The sequence below is a fragment of the Pholcus phalangioides genome, unplaced genomic scaffold, assembly GCF_987345545.1.
Source record: "Pholcus phalangioides strain wild (caught in Gottingen) unplaced genomic scaffold, Ppha-v1.0 ptg000017l_1, whole genome shotgun sequence".
In the NCBI taxonomy this organism is placed as follows: domain Eukaryota; kingdom Metazoa; phylum Arthropoda; class Arachnida; order Araneae; family Pholcidae; genus Pholcus; species Pholcus phalangioides.
The window spans coordinates 62,191,855-62,212,533 of NW_028301610.1; the positions used below are offsets into that span (position 1 = coordinate 62,191,855).

Consider the following 20,679-nt stretch of genomic DNA (forward strand, 5'->3'; position numbering starts at 1 on the left):
TGAATCTACACGATAATTGAATGTAACTATAATTGATGCTTTCATATTCCTCCGATCATTGCCTACACGTAATAAAACTATTATAAACATTTTTTACTAATCATGATTGCATAGTGATTTCGTTATACTGGGTGAACGTGACCTAATCTGCCAAACGAAAAGGGGTGATAGACGAGCCCAAGTGGAACATAGAACACCCTACCAGTCTTGTCCTATTTCGAACCGTTTTAGAGTTATGGTGGATAATAGATTATGGAAAAAAATGCGTCATGTCTCAGAAAACCGAATTTGTAAAGTTTTGAAAGACTTACAAGCAAACTAAACACTTATTTGGAAAGAACCGAAAATAAATCCCATAAGGTGACACAATTTTCATCAAAATATCTGTATTTATTGGCGAGCTAGAGCACTGAAAGATTGGTGAAGTTTAAAATTGAATTGTCGCTAAATTATGTAACCGTCAATTCCGCGAACGCCCTTCTATCTACAATCAGTCAAATTTACCAAAAATTTGTCCATTGCAACAGCTTTCGAAAGAGTTTAAAATGAATCATATCGGTGCCCTAGTTCAGGAGAAATTCAGCCTTTTGGAAAGTTGGAAAAAACTTGCATTATTTTCCCCCAACTTTCCTCCGTTTTTCAAATTCGAATTTCTTAGTGAATATTGCACTTAGAAACATGAAATTTTTTTGTTAGCATCAAGAGAGAGACAGGGTAACAACTGTTTACACTCATGTCCATAAATTAAGGATAATGCCAGCTCCGGCAAATAAAGGTTCAGAAACAAAACAAACGTTACTTACTCATAAAGCCCATTTATTAAACAAAAGATAAAGAACAAAAACGATGGTGTATGTATGATACCATTCATAAAAACTACGATTTTTGCTCCCTGGAGCAATTGTAAAAAATATCTCCTTTACAAAAACTTACTATTACATGGTTGGTGTGATGGTTAATACATTGTATGTCTCCCATGCGATGAAATACAGTCCGTACAACGCCTAGGCATGCTGAGTATCAAATGATCGATCTGATCTTGGGGAAGATCACTCCACTCAGCAAGCAATGCTCTCCGACACATGTAGGAGGTTGTTGACGGGCTGCAACTCGTCGGCCAAGCATGTCCCACACATGCTCTATCGGATTCAAGTCAGGTGAGAATGCTGCCTATTCCATACGGGTTATATCCTCAGATTAAAGGCATTCGTTTACGATGTTTGCTCGGTGAGGACGGGCGTTGTCATCCATAAACACAAATTCTGCGCCCATGGCACCCATAAACAAACATACATGTTGTTCCAGAATGATGTCCCGATAAATTTGGGCTTTCGTGGTTCCGGTTTGAACATGAAGATCTGTTCTGGAACCCAGTATAATTCCACCCCAAACGAGCAATGCTGCACCACCAGGTTTAGCTGCTGTCTGACGTGAATCAGACTGCAAGCTAAACCTGGACTCGTCGGAAAACATCACACAAGCCCACTGTGACGATGTCCACATTGCATGTTCTCTACTCCAGGCTAATCGCTGCCGACAGTGAGTTGCCGTGAGCGGAACACATCTGACAGGCCTGCGAGCATATAGACCAATATCTCCCAAACGTCTGTACACGGTTTACCTTGAAACTGTGGTACCCGTGGCTGCAGATAGCTGACGAGACAGGTCGGATGCTGTGCTCCGTCTGCTTCCTTTGGCAGTTACTGCCAAATAGCGGTCTTCATTCGGCGTTGTAACTCGGGGGCGACCTGTACTGTAACGTCTACTGACATTTCCGTTATCTTGGAATCGTTGCCAAAGCCTAGAGATGACACTTTGGGCAATTCCAAGTTCCTCGGATACTTCCATCTGAGTACGCCCACATTCCAGGCGGCCGATAATTCTACCACGTAAAAGATCATCCTCACGCGTCCTCTGTGTCATAACTATTCGCATATGGCACTGAGCGCCTTACAGAACTCTTGTGAACAATTTCACTTCTTTGCCACCATTCCTTATATACCCCCCTCTTACACTCTCGTCATTGTGACGTACTATCGGCATCATCTGGTGGCTTCCTGAAATTTGCATATTATTCTTGCAGATGTGTGTGATAATTCTACAGGTGAAATTTTTACTTGAGATTTCGATTTTCGTGTGATTCTGAATTATCCTTAATTTATGGACATGAGTGTAATTGGGTTTTTGGGAACAAGGGGAATGTATAAAAAGTTAATTTTTTTATTTCAATAATTATACAACCCCTTGCAACATGAATTATATATCTGAGTGCTACGCGTTACTTGAATACTTTTTGTAACTGAAAGTATGCCTCTAGGATCAACGGTACGCCCTGTTTGCTATGCACCCTGTAGATTCGGCTCTGTATAGTTAGGGTGGGAGGGGGTTGCCATTCTGTGTGTATGTTTTAGTCGTAAGACTAAGGCATGATTTCAAATTTCAGGGCTTTAGCAAAGCTGGCATTAGGGAATCCCCCACGACTACGGTCAAGGTCAAGTATGTTTAGTCAATCAGCGAATGTTAATCACCGTTGTTTGAATTTGAAAGCCACCCCTCCCCCCCCCCCAAATTGTGGATACGCTGGAAAAATGTTTCACGTTATCATGTAAAAATTAGGTCCAACGTAACAACGTTGATATTTTTTGTAAATAAATTGTTAAATTGATAAAAATGTTTAACTAGGTCTAAGTTTTTTAAATAGGTTTTTGTTCAGTTGTGGAAGTTGAAGTGAAATACTAAATATTGTATTTTAATTTCGTTTTACTGCCCGGTGCGGCTGCATCTTCCATACCTACTCTAGTTTGGCCCCCCATGCCATTGCCGTAGTCAGAAATTTCTTTTGAGAGGCGATAACTGGTTTCTCCGGAAGGGAGAGGAGATCAAAGTGACAGAACAACAGACTCAACCATGTTATTGGTGAAATATTAGTCATTTTCTCACAGGGTACCGAATTCTTGTCTCCGTTGGTACGGTCTTGGGGACTGTCTACAGCTCTGTTACCCCCTCCACTCGAGAAAGAAATGCATGTAGAGAAATTTTGAGCACCCCAAAACCGACCAGCAAAAGCCTAAGCTGAACGGGAAACAAAACCTTTTTCTGGTAAGAAATTTTTACGAAACTGTTTCCTTTTTGTTACGCGGAAGTGCATATTTCATTTTAAGAGAAGTAGATGTGGTCACTAGGGTGATATTTTTTATTCCGTTAAATTAACAGCTGACGCGGATGTTACTCTTATGCGTTGTTATGTGATAACGACATTTGGTTTGAAAATATAACCAAAGGGGAAATAATGTGGATTTGAAATGTTTGTTTGTAAACAAAGGTGTTTTTGAGTACGTAAATAGAATATTGATATTTAATAGAGACAATTTTTCACATTATTTTTAGACCGTTGTTGAGAGAAGTGGAAAATTAGACGTTGGTGAATTAGAGCTGCAGCTTTTTGACTCTCGTTACATGTTGCAAGCCGAGGAAGAAGACAACAAAGGATGGAGAGGATGGTTGAGGCCATCATGTATACCTGTTGCTATCATCCTTATACTCGTAGTCTTGGTTGTTCTACTTCCACTGATAGGCCAGGATGAAGAAAAGTCCGTCGAAGTCATCACTTTCGGAGATTATGACCCTGAATTCAAAAATTGCTCAAGTCCATGTAGGTAAGTATGTGCCATATAATATGGAATTGATTCGTAGTCCTTATAACCAACGGAAATGGCAAATAAAATATTTTAATCCAACATGTTTCGACACACATTGGGCGCCGTCTCCAGAACTTCAGAGTAAGGCTGGGAATGCACTCAAAAATTTGACAAAAGATCTTTTACAAAACTTGAAGAAAAACCAACGAATAAGTCTATTGGTTACATTTGCTCGAATGTAACCGATGCATTTATTTGTTGGATTTTTGTTTTATAAAAGAAATTGTTTTCTGAAATTTTTATAGTGTAATACCGGAGTAAGAAATGGCTAACAACTGACCATATTATCTCGCTGACCTTGGTTCTCGTCGATAGACTAGAACAGAACTCACAAATTTTTTTAAGAGATAATCCGGGATACTTTAAATCCTCCAGTTGACCAGAAATTCTGAGCTCTAGAGCTTCTAAGAAACACAAATTAAGTCTCGATAATATTTCAGGAAGTTGGTGTATTAGCAAGAACTTTCTTCGTCCTCAGTGGAAGTAGTAATCGGCTGATACCCTGCATAGGTGTAAACTTGTACCCGGTCCACAAACACGAGAATTCCCCAAAAACTTGTACCCGGTCCACAAACACGAGAATTCCCCAATTTTTTCAAGCACTCCCAATATGTCCAATAATTTAAGGCCTACGATTTTTACGCCCTACGGCCTCTTTTGAAACAGAGGTTGATTTAGATGGTCTAGGATATTGAGAAGAGCATGCCATTGGTAATAATGTTGTAGCTTTATCTGAATTCTTGTCCTTTTCCTGATTTGACACAAGTTCACTACTGTGGAAAGATCTTCTCTCAACTCGGTTTGGATCGTTGTTATTCCTGTTACAAATTAGCAGAGATTCAAAGAGGGATTTTTTTTTCGTCAATTTTTTTTTTTTTTGACCACCGGAAAGTTCTTGAATGAAGCTAGATGATGTCCAGAGTAATTGACTCATTCAGAACATTCAATGCCTTTGACTTTACGGTACTCGAAGGGGGATGCGTGCACTTGACGCAATGATGGCTGTTTTTGGCCAAATGACTGATGTGTTTACACTTCCGACACTGGATAAACAGGAAACTCTTCATAAGGAAAGGGTTCGGAGGTAACGTCTTCAAAAAGTTTACAAAAAAAAATGCCCACCGATTCTGTTCATTAAAACATGCACAAAAATATATAAAAAATCCGGCGGAATTATTATGGGTTACTATCCTAAATATTAATATAGTTCAACTTGGTTAATTCGAAGTCTAAAGTCACTAGAAAAAAGTTCGAATCATCCAAAATTTGAATTATCCAATTAATCTATCCTGAATCATCAACAGAGATGATATTTTTTCGGCGCGAAATATACTGATAAATTAAACTTTCTGGATGTTATGCGAAGACGAATATTTGGAAAGAAAAGTGATTCCCATAGGAGACAAATCACTTTTCTTTACAAATTTTCGTTTCAGCATAACATGCCGAAAATTCAACTTCTCAAAATTCACATACTATAATTGTTATCAATTATTAAAATTTTATCGTCAGTTATGAAACTGTTTCCCAAATTTTAATCATTTATAATTACAATAATTTATCTTAGCTGCTATATCATTCCACTGTTCTGGAATCCGCATCACTGAATTTTATGACCATGTTCAAAACCTGATTTACGGAAAAAAGTTCATTATCATCCGTTACGAAACTGTTTTCCAAACTTTGCTAACCGCAAAATAGGGTGAAATTTTGCCTATGCCACTTGGGGTAGAATGTGTCATACTGGGATTCAGCAAACGAGTACCCTCCAGTGGCTTGTTATTAAAGCTATTAGTTTTACTAACATACCCATACCTCCTGCTAATCGATAAAACTAATAGCTTTAATAACAAGTCAAGTAGAAGACACTTGTTTTCTGAATCCCAGGATGGCACATTCTCACCACAAATGGCATAATGTCACCCCATTTTATGATATAATTCTTAAGCTACTGCGGCGGCTCAAGTGCGAAGACTGTGCGCGACGATGATTTGACTCTCCAGACCGGAGCAGAATCAACGCGTTGTGTGTGATTTGAAGCTAATATATTTTATATTGTAAAAGAAATTATATTATTAAAAAAAAGTAATCCAGTAAATGGTAAAAAGATCATTTGTGTTCGGTCTATGATGCATCAAAAGAGCCTTGCAGAAGTGATGACCATGAAAGACACAGACCTTCCGATGAAAAAGAAGACGAATCTAATCAGCCAAAGTCCAGCGCGTGCAGCACCGCCGATGCCATTAGGATCAGGGTAGGGCCTTTTCGATCGCTATATTTTGTTTGGTCAGGATAACAAATATTTTTATTGTTATTTTCGCAATTATATAATCAGATTCGCATTAGTCTGTACTCTCTCAAAAATGTCCACCGATAACTCTCTAAACCCTTCGCCACCTGACCCATCACTGGAAAGCTTACAAATTTCTCGCGTTGCTTTGAAACTACCGCCCATATGGTGGCAAAATATAAAGTTATGGTTCATTAAAGTGGAAAGTTGTATTTCGATATCCGCCATAACCAACGACGCTACCAAATCCAATAATGTGATTGCGGTTATAGAGTGAGTTTTTCTGTTGTGTGCAATGTAAACAGTTTTTTCATCCGAAGTGTTTTGGAACGACAGAAACGAGCTTTAGGAAGATGGCAAAGAAAAAAAAATGATGAATATAAGTGTAAGGACTGTAAAATTGAGTTGAAAGGTGCTTCTGGTGATCAAACAGGCATGAAAGCCTCGTGTTGCCTCTGGAGATGAAGAGAATACGGAAAAACTACTGGAAAAAATGCAAGAAATGCGTGAGGCGCACGCACACGCACACACATTTAAATATCAAATACAAAGCACCATGGAACAAGCAGTAAATAAAATCACCCAAAAGCAACATCAACTTACTAAAGAGGTCCAAGAGGTGTGGCAAGCAATACAATTCCAATTTAAATCAATGGAGGATGTTGGAAAAAAAATTCAAAACATTCAATGATCAATGGAACAGATTAATATTGATGTTAAACAAACAAAAATTTAAATGAAAAGTTGAAAATGGAAATAAGGGATTTGAGACAAAAAGAATGAATGATATGGAAACAAAAAGTGGAGAAATAATATAAAGGAATCTCAGAAACTAAACATGAAAATATAAATGAAATAATGAACGCAATTAAAACAATCCTGGGAATTCAAGAATCAACAGAGATAGAAAATGACCATGGAGCCAACGAGAAACACTAGCAAACCGAAACCAATCATCGTTAGGTTCTATAATGAGAAATCAAAGATTCTCTGGATAGAAAAAGCCAAACAACAAGATAGTCTAAGAACTGACAAAATAAATCCAAACTTTCAGAGTATACATTAACGAACACCTCACTCCAGAAAATAAGAAACTGTTCTACGAAACAAGGCAAGCCAAAAACAGATTCGGTTATAAATTCGCATGGGTAAAAGATGGAAAGATTTTCATCCGGAGAGATGAGACGTCTAAAACATTACGAATATTATTCAGAAGATCAACTGCAGAGAGTAAACCCAATTTTAATAGACAATGGAAAGTGAAGAAACTGACGAAACAGACTTGATTGAGGATCAATGCCCGTTGGAGGAAATTCAAGAAATGAGAAAGGTATTAAGATGTCCTAACACAAGAAACAGATTTCTTACATTTCTAATAATCAACATCAACATACAAAGTCTTAGAACGAGAGAGAGAGAAAGAGAGAGAGAGAGAGAGAACTTTAGCAATCTACTTATTTTTCTAAAAACATTAAATGAAAAAATTCATATAATTTGTTTAAGTGAAATATGGATTGATGAAAATGGAGAATTTAATTACTATATAGAAAATTACGAGCATATTAGTGGTTATTGTTGTTATACAAACTGTAGAAGTTATAATAGATCGGGAGAGTAATTATTTATATAAAAAAATAAGCAGATTAAATCAACCATATGCGCACGCAGAATTTTCTCAAGGGGTAGGGAGGGTTTCAATTTTTTTTCTTCTCAAGGGGGTGGTTTACGTTTTTTCCTGTAAAATAACACTATAATCTCGGCTTGGAGGGTTAGACCCCCCCAACCCCCCCCCCCCCTGCGTACGCGAAATCAACACAAAAAAACCATTAATTTCACTACAGCAGAAGATTTGTTTATACACCTCACAGAATATGACGTAAATATTTTGCTCTTGTATCGTTCACACTCTCATATACAATTAGTCAGTTTAATAAAAAACTAGAAATCAATATAAAAAATTAAAAAGTAACATATTAATTGTCGGCGATGTGAACATTGTTCTATATAGTAAAACTAATGGAACATCACAATATTTAGACATAATGACCTTAAATGGATTCGAACTACTACACAACAAAATAACACGAGAAACAAAGGAAAGTTGCACATGCATAGATCGCGTCTTTTATGGAACAAAACGGAATACTCTTCACAAAACTTTGCAGTATTTAACACTGATATCACTGACCACTACCCAATATTAGGAATTATAACCTTTCTCGATAAACAAGAAGGGAATTTAAATCATGAAAATGATGAAATAACGAAAATAGATTATAAAAAATTTGAGCAATTCATATCAAAAATAAATTTCAATTGCATAACGAGAAAATGATTCAGTACAGTATAAATACAGACATCTCTTGAATATTATAACAATGAATACTAATCTCTGAACTAAACCCACAAAAAATAAAAACAATTTATAACTAAAGAAATACTTGACAGAATAAACCACAAGGAAAAATTATACAAAAAACATATGAAAAAATCCACACATAATTTTATATGAGAATGAGTACAAAAGTTACAACAAAAATTTGAAAATGTACATAAAAAAATAAAACAAGAATACTTCCAGGAGAACTTTAAAGTTTGCGAAAACAATAAAAGATTGCAATGGCAAATTATTAGAAAAAATATATCAAATAAAGAAGTTTTTGAAAATTGAACAGAACTTGAATTGAACAAGAAATATAAACAATAATGAGGAAAATGCTGATTTTTCTACGTGTGTATAGAACAAAAAGGCCCCTCAGGCACTTCAATGAATACCATGAAACTGAAAGTCATACACTGAAACAAATTGTGGCAGAAATGAAAGAAAATAAAGCAAGTGGTTATATTATGATCGAATTACGCCGAAAATGATGAAAATAATTTCCCACTACCACATAGATGTGTTAAAGGATTTGGTGTGGATTCCTCAATAACAAATGGAGTATTTTATTCTGAACTAAAAAATTCCCTCGTGCATCCTATTTATAAAACAGGAGATTCCAATGATACAAACAACTATAGACCCGATTTCCCGATTTTTTTCAAAAATTTTAGAAAAATGTATGAAATACCAACTGAACTGATCAATTTCCTAAATCATCAAATATTCATTGCAACCAATCAATAAGCTTCCAAAAAACAAAAATACAGAAATGGCAGTTCTAAAATTAACGGGCTTGATAAATAATGGAATAAATAAAAATAAATATTCAATATAACAGTATTTTTGGACCTAAAACGAGCATTTGACTATGTGGATCGGAACAGAGAAACTATATTCAGCCGGTATAAGGGGAAATATCTTGGAATGGTTTAAATCTTACTACTACAACAGACGACAAGCTTTCATAATAGAGAAAGAAATTAGCGAATTTCAGGAATAAAAAAAGGAGTCACACACACAGGGATCGGTTTTGAGGCCGATAATGTTTTTAATTTACATAAATGAATTTACATAATGAAATTAAATCTCAATGGTAACATTATATCTTTTAATATTATCATCTTCTCGATAACAAAAAAACTCAATGCCACATATTGATACTGAGACAGAACTACATGTACAGAATTTTTAAATTTATCATCAAAAATGAAGAAAGGTGAGTAAAAAATGAAAATATAACCTCGAATAGATTTAGAAATATTTATCAAGTGCCTAAAAGTAATAAAATATCATTTCAAAAAAGTTTTTGTTACATCGCTCCAAAAATAATGAACTTTATCTACTCTAATAGTCACACGAATAGTAATAGAAACACGGAATACAATATCTTTAATATGATCAAAAACACAGATATTAATGAAGTTATTTGAAATTAATTATTGTCCGATGCATGTTAATTATATATATGTAGTAAAATACATCTAATATATAAAAGAGCTGTTGCTGAAGAAAAAAAAATCAATAATAAAAATCATATAAGCCCGCTGGAAGGACCTTACCGTCCCTTGGGCCTGCATAGTACATGTAATATATGTGTGTATTTTGTGACGTTGTCTTTATGTAATTTATGTTTGTATTTGTATGTTGTAATTTGTTGTTTGTTTTAATTTTAAAAAATCCTGGAACACTCTCTCTCTCTCGCTTCCGTTTCTGATATTTATTTAACCCGCCCGAAACAAACAAGTATGAGACCCTTAAACTACGGCCAATCGAAGAATTCTCTGATTCTAACATTTCTCAAGTACGCAAGTTGTTGTCCGAACTACAGTTGGGGGTAGGGGGACAAAAGATTTTCACACCTATAAAGGGAAATGAGAGATTTGGCTGGCAAATCTGTAAGTGACGTAGGCCATCAGAAAGCCATCCTACCAATCAGCTCAGAGAGCTTAGATATATTAGCGAAAATGGCCGACAAAATTATACAAGTCATTAAAGACACATACAAAAATTGCATCTATGCCATGGGGAAAGCGAAACTCACAGCCCCGCCCCCCCCCATAACTACATGTCAATAACGTAGAACACTATAATCCCTCCCCTCTGACAGAAATGAGTGCCATGAGAGTGGAGATTGCTTCTCTTAGCAAAAAACTCGACCGCTTGTCTAGCGAAAGAGAAACAAGCTATATAGACAGAGGTTTCTGCCACCGTTTTACTCCCCCACCACAAACATCTTGCTTTTGCTAATTACCATGCTAGATTCGGCAACAACGCCTACAGATGTCAACAACCGTGCACTTTTCAAACCAACGAACAGAGAAACTAAACACACGGCAGTCGCCTATAATATATCGGAGACGTCAACACCGATGGCCGCAAAAACTTGTTGCCTTTACGTGTTTGATAAAAGAGCCCATTTGAGATTTTTAATTGATTCTGATGTTTCTCGCATTCTACTCACAAAGCATTTCGCAAAAATAGTTCCCAATTCTTTTGAATTGTTTGTTGCCAATAACTCTAAGATACACATTTACGGCACCAAAGTTCTCATTATTGACTTTGGATTAAGACGTTGCTTTTAGTAGAAGTTTCTCATTAGAAGCGTACTAATACCGATCATAGGCGAGGATTTTCTTCTCAATTTTGGACTTTTAATTGATCTCAACAAATTAATGACATTTAAATGACATTTTGATTTTCAGTGACAGTGAAACTGAACATAAAGTTCACTTACGCACTGTTTTGCAACGGCTCAATAACTATGGCCTCACAATTAATGTTTCCAAATGCGTCTTCGGTGTTGCGGATATTTCATTCTTAGGTCACTCGATTTCCGAACAAGGCACCAAACCTTTACCAGAAAAAGTTGAGCCGATTCTCAATTATTCAAGACGAAAAATAACAAGAACTACAACGTTTCCTTGGACTAAACTTTTTTTGCAGATATTTACCACATGCAGCACATAAGCTACACTGAATAATTATTTGAAAGAGTGGGGAAAAAAACGACAACATAGAAATTGCTTGGAGTGACATAGCAAATAAGGCATTTTAAAATTTCAAGACACTATTGTCCAACGCAAACCCTTTTAGCAAATGCGAAACCTGATGCCAAACTCGTACTTTAAGTAGATGCATCCGATTTTGCCATTATCTGTGCACTGTTTCAGGAGGTTGACAACGACCTTCAGCCTCTTGCATTCTTTTCTAGGAAATTATCTCCCACAGAATGCAACTACAGTGCTTACGACCGCGAGTTGTGTACTTCTATAAAGCAGTTTCATCATATGCTAGAAAGCAGAGACTTTTCTTTACTTACGGACCATAGACCATTCACATACGCCTCCAGACAAAAATTAGACAAGGCTTCTCCTCGTCAATGCAGGCAGTTAGATTTTATTGCCCAATTCACCACTGACATACACTATATAAAGGGTAGCGGAAACATACCCAAGGATGCAATTTCTCGCATTTCATCAATTTCAATGGCCAATCCCATGACCATAACGAAATGTCAAAAGCACAAGAACACGACCAAATTTTAACTACTCTTTTAAAAAATCCACGAGGATTGCATCTCAAAAAAGTAACTTTGCCAGACTTTTCAAACGCTTCACTGTTTTGTGATCTCTCCACTACCACAGCTAGACCATTTATACCAGAACAACTTCGCAAATAGATTTTTGAGATCATTCATAATATTTCCCATCCAGGAATTAAAGCTCTATTCACCTTATTCTCTGAACTAAATTCATCTGCACCCACTTCATTTGGCCCTCATTAAATAAAGATTTTAATAACTGTGGTCCAGACAATGCATATCTTGCCAGAAATCTAAAATACGGAAACACCATTAGGTTTATTTCCTGACCAGACTGATTCGATCACATCCAACTTGATATCATTGGTCCTTTTCCTCCTTCTAGTGGCAATGCCTATTTTCTAACTATAATCAACAGGTCCACACGTTGGCCGGAGGCTGTCCCGATTTCAAACATTAGCGCCGAGACTAGCTCGCATTCTACTCAACATGGATATCTCGCTTCGGTGTGCCATCCAAGATTACAACGAATCAAGGCCGTCCATTCGAGAGCTCGCTCTTCCTTGCACTGGCAAGAGTAGTACTACGAATTCAAGTAATACAGTCTCCTTACCGTATCACCCGCAAGCAAATGGCCTCGTAGAGGAGCTACACAGACCACTCAAAGCTTCCATCAAGGGGCATATAACACAGTGCACTGCCTTGCCCACCATATTACTCGGTTTTCGTAGCGTCTTCAAAGAAAATCTGAAAGCTACCACCGCGGAATTGTTGTACGGCACTAGTCTCAGACTTCCCGGAAAAATGTCCGATCCCACTCAGAGGGAAACATTATCAAAACAACTCGTTGAGACCATCAAAGAACATTTTTCAAAACTACGACCACGACCAACATCTTGTCATGGACAAAATAATATTTTCGTCCACCCCCATCTTGTGAACTGCTCACATGTTCGGCACAATGGAGTGCGGAAGTCGCTCCAAGCTCCATATGACGGACAGTTCTAGGTGACGCAACGACGCGAAAAGACAATTCGACATCGATGTCCGTGGGAAAAAAAGAACAGTTTCTCTGGACAGACTGAATCCCACCTTCGAGGCTTTAGACGTGGTCGATTCCAGTCCGTCGTCAACAAGAATTACTTTGCCTACGCCTCCCGTTCCTCAGACAAGAAAAACACGTTCCGGAAGAATTGTGTGTGAACCTGTGTTTCCGGACTGTTCGAACTTCAAGTTCGCTATTTTGGTGCGGTGGCTCACCAAAGATTGTGGTCAACAGTCGCCAAGTGCGATGACTGTGCGAGACGATGACTTGACTCTCCAGACCGGAGCAGAATGCTCAATCAACGCGTTGTGTGTGATTTGAAGCTAATATTTTTTATATTATAAAAGAAATTATTATAAAAAAAAGTAATGCATTAAGTGAAAAAGATCATTTGTTCGGTCCATGATGCATCAAAAGAGCCTTGCAGCACTACCAAGGAAATATACTTTCATTAGCGTATTACAATTTGTACTTTCGAATACTTTCCGTACTTTTAATTGACGATACAAAAAATCAGATTTTGAATGGTACACCTTGATCTATAGGTGGAACAACATAATCAAGTGGTACACAAGTGGATATCAAGTGGTGCACATTCTCGATGAACTCCAGCTGAACAAAAGTAAAATGTGTATTAATTTATCAAAGAAAGAGTGAAAAGAAAACAGAATTTTCAAAACTTTTATTTGTTTTTAAGATTTTTTTCTAAGAACTTGGTCAAGGAAAGCAAAGTTTGACTTATAGAATTTTTCAAACTAAATTTGCTCATAAAAATCATGATTTTTTTCCTTCAACTTCGAACTATCCAAAAAATTTGAATTAAACAAAAAATTTTAACATTAAATTAGATAGAAAACTCAAGGGGGAATTTGTATGTGTTTGAATTATACAAAATTCGAATTAACCAAGTTCGAATAATCTAACTTCTGTATTTTGAACGCCAATAGAGGCAAGATTGAATATAAAAATATCTCAATCCTAGCGTCTTGGAGTGATGTCATTCAAACAACACATGATCACAGGCGAAAAAGAGAACTATAGCGTGTGAAAGAGTTTTTTATGGATATCACACCAAGAGTAGTCAACCAACTGTAGTCATTTTTAATAACATTTTGCGGCTTTAATAATTGCACGCCACCACTTTTTTTTTTTTTTTATGTGTTTCTCGGTGAGATGAATGTACTTAAATGTTTTCATAAATTTTTGAGCATGAGATCTTGAGAACCTTTGTAGAGCCCGTTCTGACATACCTAAATGACCAGGTACACAGCAAAACGTGACTTTACCTTTATTGCTGTTGAATAGATTACATAGTGCAGTGTAACATTCCGAGACCATATGTTAAGTAATTTCACACTTCTGAAGAGCCATCAGAGCAGCCTGACTATCAGAACATATGAAAATACATCTTTTACTCTGTTTAATACACGTCCTTTTCAAAAAAATTAGAATACCCCAAAAATTTACGAGGGCAGTTCATGAAATGCTCAAGCTGGAATGCCCCAAAGTTAGGGTTCGAATGTAATTTGAATTCTCATCTTTTAAGAGGTTCTTCTTGAGCATATCGGGGGCAAAATATATGCATAAAGTAGACTGAATGCGTCGTAAAATGCCAAATTATATTTTCATTTTTGTTTCAAAAAATTAGGACAGCCCGAAAGTTACTCCAAAAAATTAGAACATCTGACTTAAAACGTATTATTACATGAATATTTTCATGCAAATTTTGCATGAGCTTGATCGAATAACTGTTGTATAACTTTCGTGGTTAGTATGTACCAATTTATGTACCAAGGCACTGAATTTATGAGTCTCCGGCACAGATCTGGATCGGACCTCAGCCATGAATCTCCTTTTTCACTATTGTAGAGCCGATAACAGCTGGTTTGCAATTGGTCTGCTTTTACTTTTTAGTTCGACTCCACAATCTCTTGATAAGATCAGTATCAGGTAGTTATCAGATATCACGAAATCACAGAATTATCGATGATGCTTCATTGACATTGCCGAATTCTTGGTAAGAGATCTGCGTTTTCCATCTTCAAAGAAAGTTTTCAGTTGCTGGAACCAAAAAAATAGAGACCAATGAATCCGAAGACTTCTCCGCATAGGGGTGTACACACATTAGGCCACCTTTTGATTCCAGAAGTTGAAGACTTGTATGGAGATGGAAATTTCATTTGTCATCCAGATTTTGGCCATGTCCAAGAAGCTGCATCGATGCTGCATCAAATCATACGGGAAAGATCTTGATGACAAATAATGTGTAACTCATTCTTTTAATCAATTGAAAGACCTGAAACTTGAATTAAAGATATTATTACGATTTGTTGCAAACTGGGATAGGATGGACCTATCAGCAAACCACTATTAGTTATACGTGTGCCACCCTTTCAGACCCGAGCATTCACTTTTTGGAATTTTCATGATTTTTTTTATTTTTTTGCATTTTTGATACTCAAAAAAGTACATTAAAAACATAAATGTCAGCAAATCTTAATTTTTTTTCAATTTTTTTTGTGAAGAAATAATTCCCTTTGTTCAAAGTTTTTCAGCCAAGATGATGTTGTTGTTCACAGGGTATGTTCATATATTCACATACAATTTTTTTTTCAGAATTTGATTGCTAAATTTTGTGTAATAAATCACACTTTTCAAGGAGGTAATTTCTCCTGGAAGCCATCTCTAAAAACCCCTGAAAGGTCAACCCTCTGATAAAAGCCCCTTAAAGTTCACCATATTTCTTACTCAAAATTACACAGTCCTTCAAGTCAGGGCTAAACTCCCTGCGGTTAAAAAAAAAATTTCTGCAATGAAAAAAAGCAACCACACCACATTTGTACACACAAGGTCTGAAAGGGATATTGAGTTTGTAAGGTCATTCCTATTTTAGCTTTAGCACTACTCAAAGTACATCAAAATTGATCAGCAATTTAGAGGTCATGCGAAGTAAACAGAGTTTTTACTACATAACAAAGAACGGTCCAAGGAATTGATTGCCTGAGTTGGGTCTACGAAACACGTGTAGAATTTAACACCTTTACTGTTGTGTGTGTTACTGAATAAAGGAGTTCTTAATGTGAAACTATGATTAAAAGGCAACCTTTGCCATTTCGAAATATACATGGGTTTTCCGGTAAGTGCTTTCCTCAAAGTTCTGGCAGGGCGCAGGGATTTTCTTCAAAGCGAAAATACTTTCCCCAAATTTAAATGTGACACCGGTCCTCTTAACCATTTAATTGCCAAGCATTGAAATATCCAAAGGAGAAAATTTTTGATTGGTTATATTAAGTAAATGAGGTACCTTTACATGACAAAAATAATATTATCAATATTTATAAAAAATATGGGATGTTGCACTTCAGGAAACACCTTGACATGATTTGCATAGATTTTGAATAATATAAAAATTTCATATATTGTTTGCCAACTTATTTCTCTACCATTGTTGAAGAATGCACAGCAAATATTTCTCCTCCACACATGGTATTTCCCTCCCAAATGCAAGGGTCAAAATTGTTCTTGCTTTTGGCTTGTAAAGAAATAGCAGTCATATGTACCTACGAGCCATTCTGCTGGTAATTGAAGAAACTTCATGAACGGCCCTCAAGTAAAAATCAAATGTTTAGGAGTTGCTTAGAAACATCAATACCGAAACGCGAGCTAAAAATATAAAATGCCTTTTTTGAAAAACATAAGAAACTCATGTTGCTTTTTTGAGAGCAACACTTCCAAATAAAGGGTTAAATTCAAACTGGATTTAAACTGAGATGCCTTCTCCGAAATCCAACGAAATTTTCTGGAAACTGCATTATCTTATTGCAAACACTAGACAAAAACAATTTTCATAATCCTCAGTACTACGTGCTTTCTGACGCAACAAGTAGAAACTTGACGTCAATCACTGGCCACTTAAAAAAACCCAATATAAACAACTATTGTGAAATATCTACCAAATCTTAACTCAGCAGAAAAATTCACGTTTGCATAAGTCAGACGTGGTTTTCTTTGTTATTTGCCTTTGTCGGTGGTTTCTTCTTTCTTATCTTTTTTATTGTGTTATTTATCATTGTGTTGCTGATGAAATTTCATTACTTCGTGAAATTCTTTAGCTTTTTATTTATATTTTGAAATGTATTTTTTTTTTAATATTTGATTCCAGTATCTCCCTAGTAGAAAGCATTCCAGAAAATCTGGCATATAGTGAAGGGACTCCAGTGCATCCATCAATATATGAAAGTTGGTCTCAATTGATTGCTCTTTCAGAGAGAAGCATAGATATTGCTTCATTTTATTTCACTCTGAAGGGGGAAGACACTAATCCGGGAAGTCCTGACCCTTCATCATGGCAAGTATGTTGACATTTTATTGTCAATTACTTACTACACAAGGAAATATGTCACATTAGTTGCTATCAAATAAATTACACATTTAACTGCTAACTACAGTCGAACTTGGTTAATTCGAAGCTCAAGGGGACAGCAAAAAAGTTCGAATTATCCAAAATTCGAACATCAATATAGGATATATAACTATATTTTCACAAAACATCGAAAACTCTCAACAGTTATAAAAATGTATAGAATGCTATTTTTTACTATGCCTGTATAAAACACAAACTACCACAAAAACTACTTCATTTGTAAATTTTTTTTTTTTTTGGATGCTCTTTAAACACTGCACAAAATCTTCAAGTTGATTTAGAGAATGAAAGATGCGATTTTCGAGCCTCAACAGTGTTATTTTCTCAAACATGTTCGTAGCTTCTGCAAGTGTTGAAGTAGGGTTTATCTTTGTTGCTTTCTTAGGCCGAGCACATAGGCAGGCGACCACGATGTACGGGAGTGTATAATGAAGACTAGCGACGAAAAAAAAACCCAATTGTATTGTTTTATTCTACACCTCACATACTGGAGAGGAGGAGAAAGAGTCACTCAAAAAAGGTACTGGATTCGAACAACGGTGTTTGTTTTTACATTGAGATGGGGATTTCCGCTATCTGCTGATTGGCCGTTTCTCCCTTTTTTTCTCTCCCTCTTCTGAAGAGGCATTACCAGGACCACATCACACCCTTTTACATTTCAGAACTTCTCCGTCTATTTTCTCTATCCTCTTCTCTTTTATTACACGCGGACGTCTCTTCCTCCACCCCGATGCATTATTCCTTCCTAGTCGCCCTCGTATCTCTTCGCTCCAGTATAACCACAGCCACATATTCGTTTTCGTCCTCCTTCATGAGAAGATTCAATATGTGACTTTATTCTCTACTTCTTTACTCATTTCCGCATCCGTAAGGCGCAATCACGGTGTTTTTCCTTGAGTTGAACAAGCATATGAGCCTTGGTTGGACATGGCGAAAATGTTGCTAAGATAGCTACATGGATATTCTAAAATAAACGAACGATAATACTAGAAACACATTAATCTTTAACATATTTTACCACAAGAGTGACTGAGATTTCAGCACTCAAGCTTTTAAATATTTCGTATGTGCAGAGATTGCTACTCACATGCACACAAACTTTTCGTACTTCCTTAGCTTGTAGAAGCATTTGTATCTGCTCTTGTGCAGGTGTTGATTAATGGCGTCATCGAAGAACCGGTAAAACTCCAGCTGCTGACGGAAAGGCAAAAGATAGTGTGTGGGACTGGTAAAGAAAGCTTCTTAGTTATTGCTTAGAGCCACAACAAAAATATTTAAATTTTGTTGATTGTAATTTTTGCAATGTTGGCTAAATGTTGTTCTGGAAAAGATCAGTAAACCACGGAATAAAGAAAGAGATGATAAGAATTTATCCAGAAATTCTGAGAAAATAGACATTTTGCAAATGAAATATCTGAATCAAACTTCCAATTATCCAAAACAAGAGGAAAAAAGATCGAATTAAACAGGTAATTTTAACATTAAATTGAATAGTAAATTTGAGGGAAATTCTTAAAATTCGAATTAACCAAGTTCGAATTAGCCAAGCTCATCTGCATAAGAATTTCAGTCAAACTCTGCTGTAACGACACTATAGCGTAAATAATTTTTGGTTTTCCTGATGTTTCTTATTAATGAGCTTTATTTACAACTTCGATGAAAACGTAACAAACTTGGATATAACGACACTTTTTTTTGACGATTTTGCTTCTTCTTTTATGAAATTTTCCCAAGAAATTTTTAGATTAGAGCTCCTCATATTAACCCTCTCAGCGGCATTGACGTGGTATTTCGCCTCCTTTCTACTCCGACAAGGGAGACTATTTGTGATAAGTTATGGGGAGATCCAAATTATGGTGTCATTAATACTTTAAATGAATGGGACAGCTCCTTATACAAAGCCGTAAATTCTGCAAAAATATTTGAAATATTCATCACGTTAGAAAGGAATTAAACACGGGTGCACTATCTCCACCCCACCAAGGGGCTCCATATGCCTCGCGAAAGTTGTTTCGATAGCAAAGTATCGATACACACAACACGATTTAAATACCTAAGCTGACCATATTTCTTTTATACAAATACGGAAAATCGCCAAAAATCTTGTCAAGGCAAGTAAAGTTGCTATATACAGTGGAATAAATTGTCAAAGGTAAGTAAAGTTACCAATTATAGCCGAAAAAATTGGTCAAAGGCCGGTTAAGTTCCCAATTACAGCCGAAAAATTTGTCAAAGGTAAGTAAAAATCGTATATAGAACCAAATAAATTGTCAATGGCAAGTAAATTTGCCATATACAGCCAAATAAATTATCAAAGTCACGTAAAGTTACAAATTACAGCAGAAAAATTTGTAAAAGGCAAGTATAAAGTTGCAATTTACAGCCAAACAAATTGTTAAAGACAAGTAAAGTTGCCAGTTGCAGTCAAAAGCATGTAAAGTTGCCAACTATCGCTGAAATTGATGGGTAGGCTACTGCAAGTCGAAATATAATTTGAAAAAAAAACGTATATGTTTGAGAAATATGTGAGATGAATATATTTATAAGACAAAAATTAATTATAAACATTGAAGTGCAAATTATCACAATATACAAATACAAATACAAGGCCACAACAAGCAAAAAGGCCACAACAAGCAAAAAGGCCACAACAAGCAAAAAGGCCACAAAAGTGGGTTGTTCGAACCAAAATGAGCGACCACGCACTTGTCAACACTAAACGTCATGCTCCATGTATTTGCCCATGCTGCAATTCTTTTAAGTTGGTCTATATATATATACAGCAGCGGTTCTGAACCGGTGCTCCGTGTGCACCTCCCATGGGCTCCGCGGCGACTCGAGGAAAATAAAATGAATCAGTAAATTTGATAGATAAATAAATAAGAGAGGTCTACAAGCTTCTGCCATAAAAATTATGTACAAAAAAGGGCTCCGCGAGTCAAAAAAGGTTGAGAACCGCTGGTCTACAGCAACTCCCTATCGCTTTGATTCTCGACTACCTCCATTAGCTTCCCGTCATCTGCAAATTTGCTAACAATCCCATCGATACCGCGATCGAGTTTATCGATAAAAAGTGAAAATAAAGTATGGGGCTAAGGACACTTCCTTGAGGGACTCCACTTGTGACACCCATCCAATCGGAGAGTTCCCCGTTCACCATGAACCACTGTGACCTATCTCTCAACTACAATTCTATCCAATTCAACAAGTTGCCCCAATTCCAATCTCGCGTAAATGCTTCAAGAGTTTACCATGTTAGATCCGATCGAATGCCTTCTGGAAATCAAGATGAACAACAT

General features: G+C 36.4%; 1 protein-coding gene across 4 annotated transcripts in view; it reads left to right on the forward strand.

Moving 5' to 3' along the window:
- LOC149074476 (5'-3' exonuclease PLD3-like) overlaps window positions 1-20,679 on the forward strand; it is a 139,414-nt gene that overhangs the window by 93,118 nt on the left and 25,617 nt on the right. For all 4 annotated transcript variants that reach the window (XM_089246963.1, XM_089246966.1, XM_089246964.1 and 1 more), the window contains 2 exons: window positions 3,388-3,656; window positions 17,120-17,309. In XM_089246963.1, the coding sequence (XP_089103089.1) occupies window positions 3,388-3,656; window positions 17,120-17,309 (459 nt within the window). The remainder of the gene's footprint in view (window positions 1-3,387; window positions 3,657-17,119; window positions 17,310-20,679) is intronic.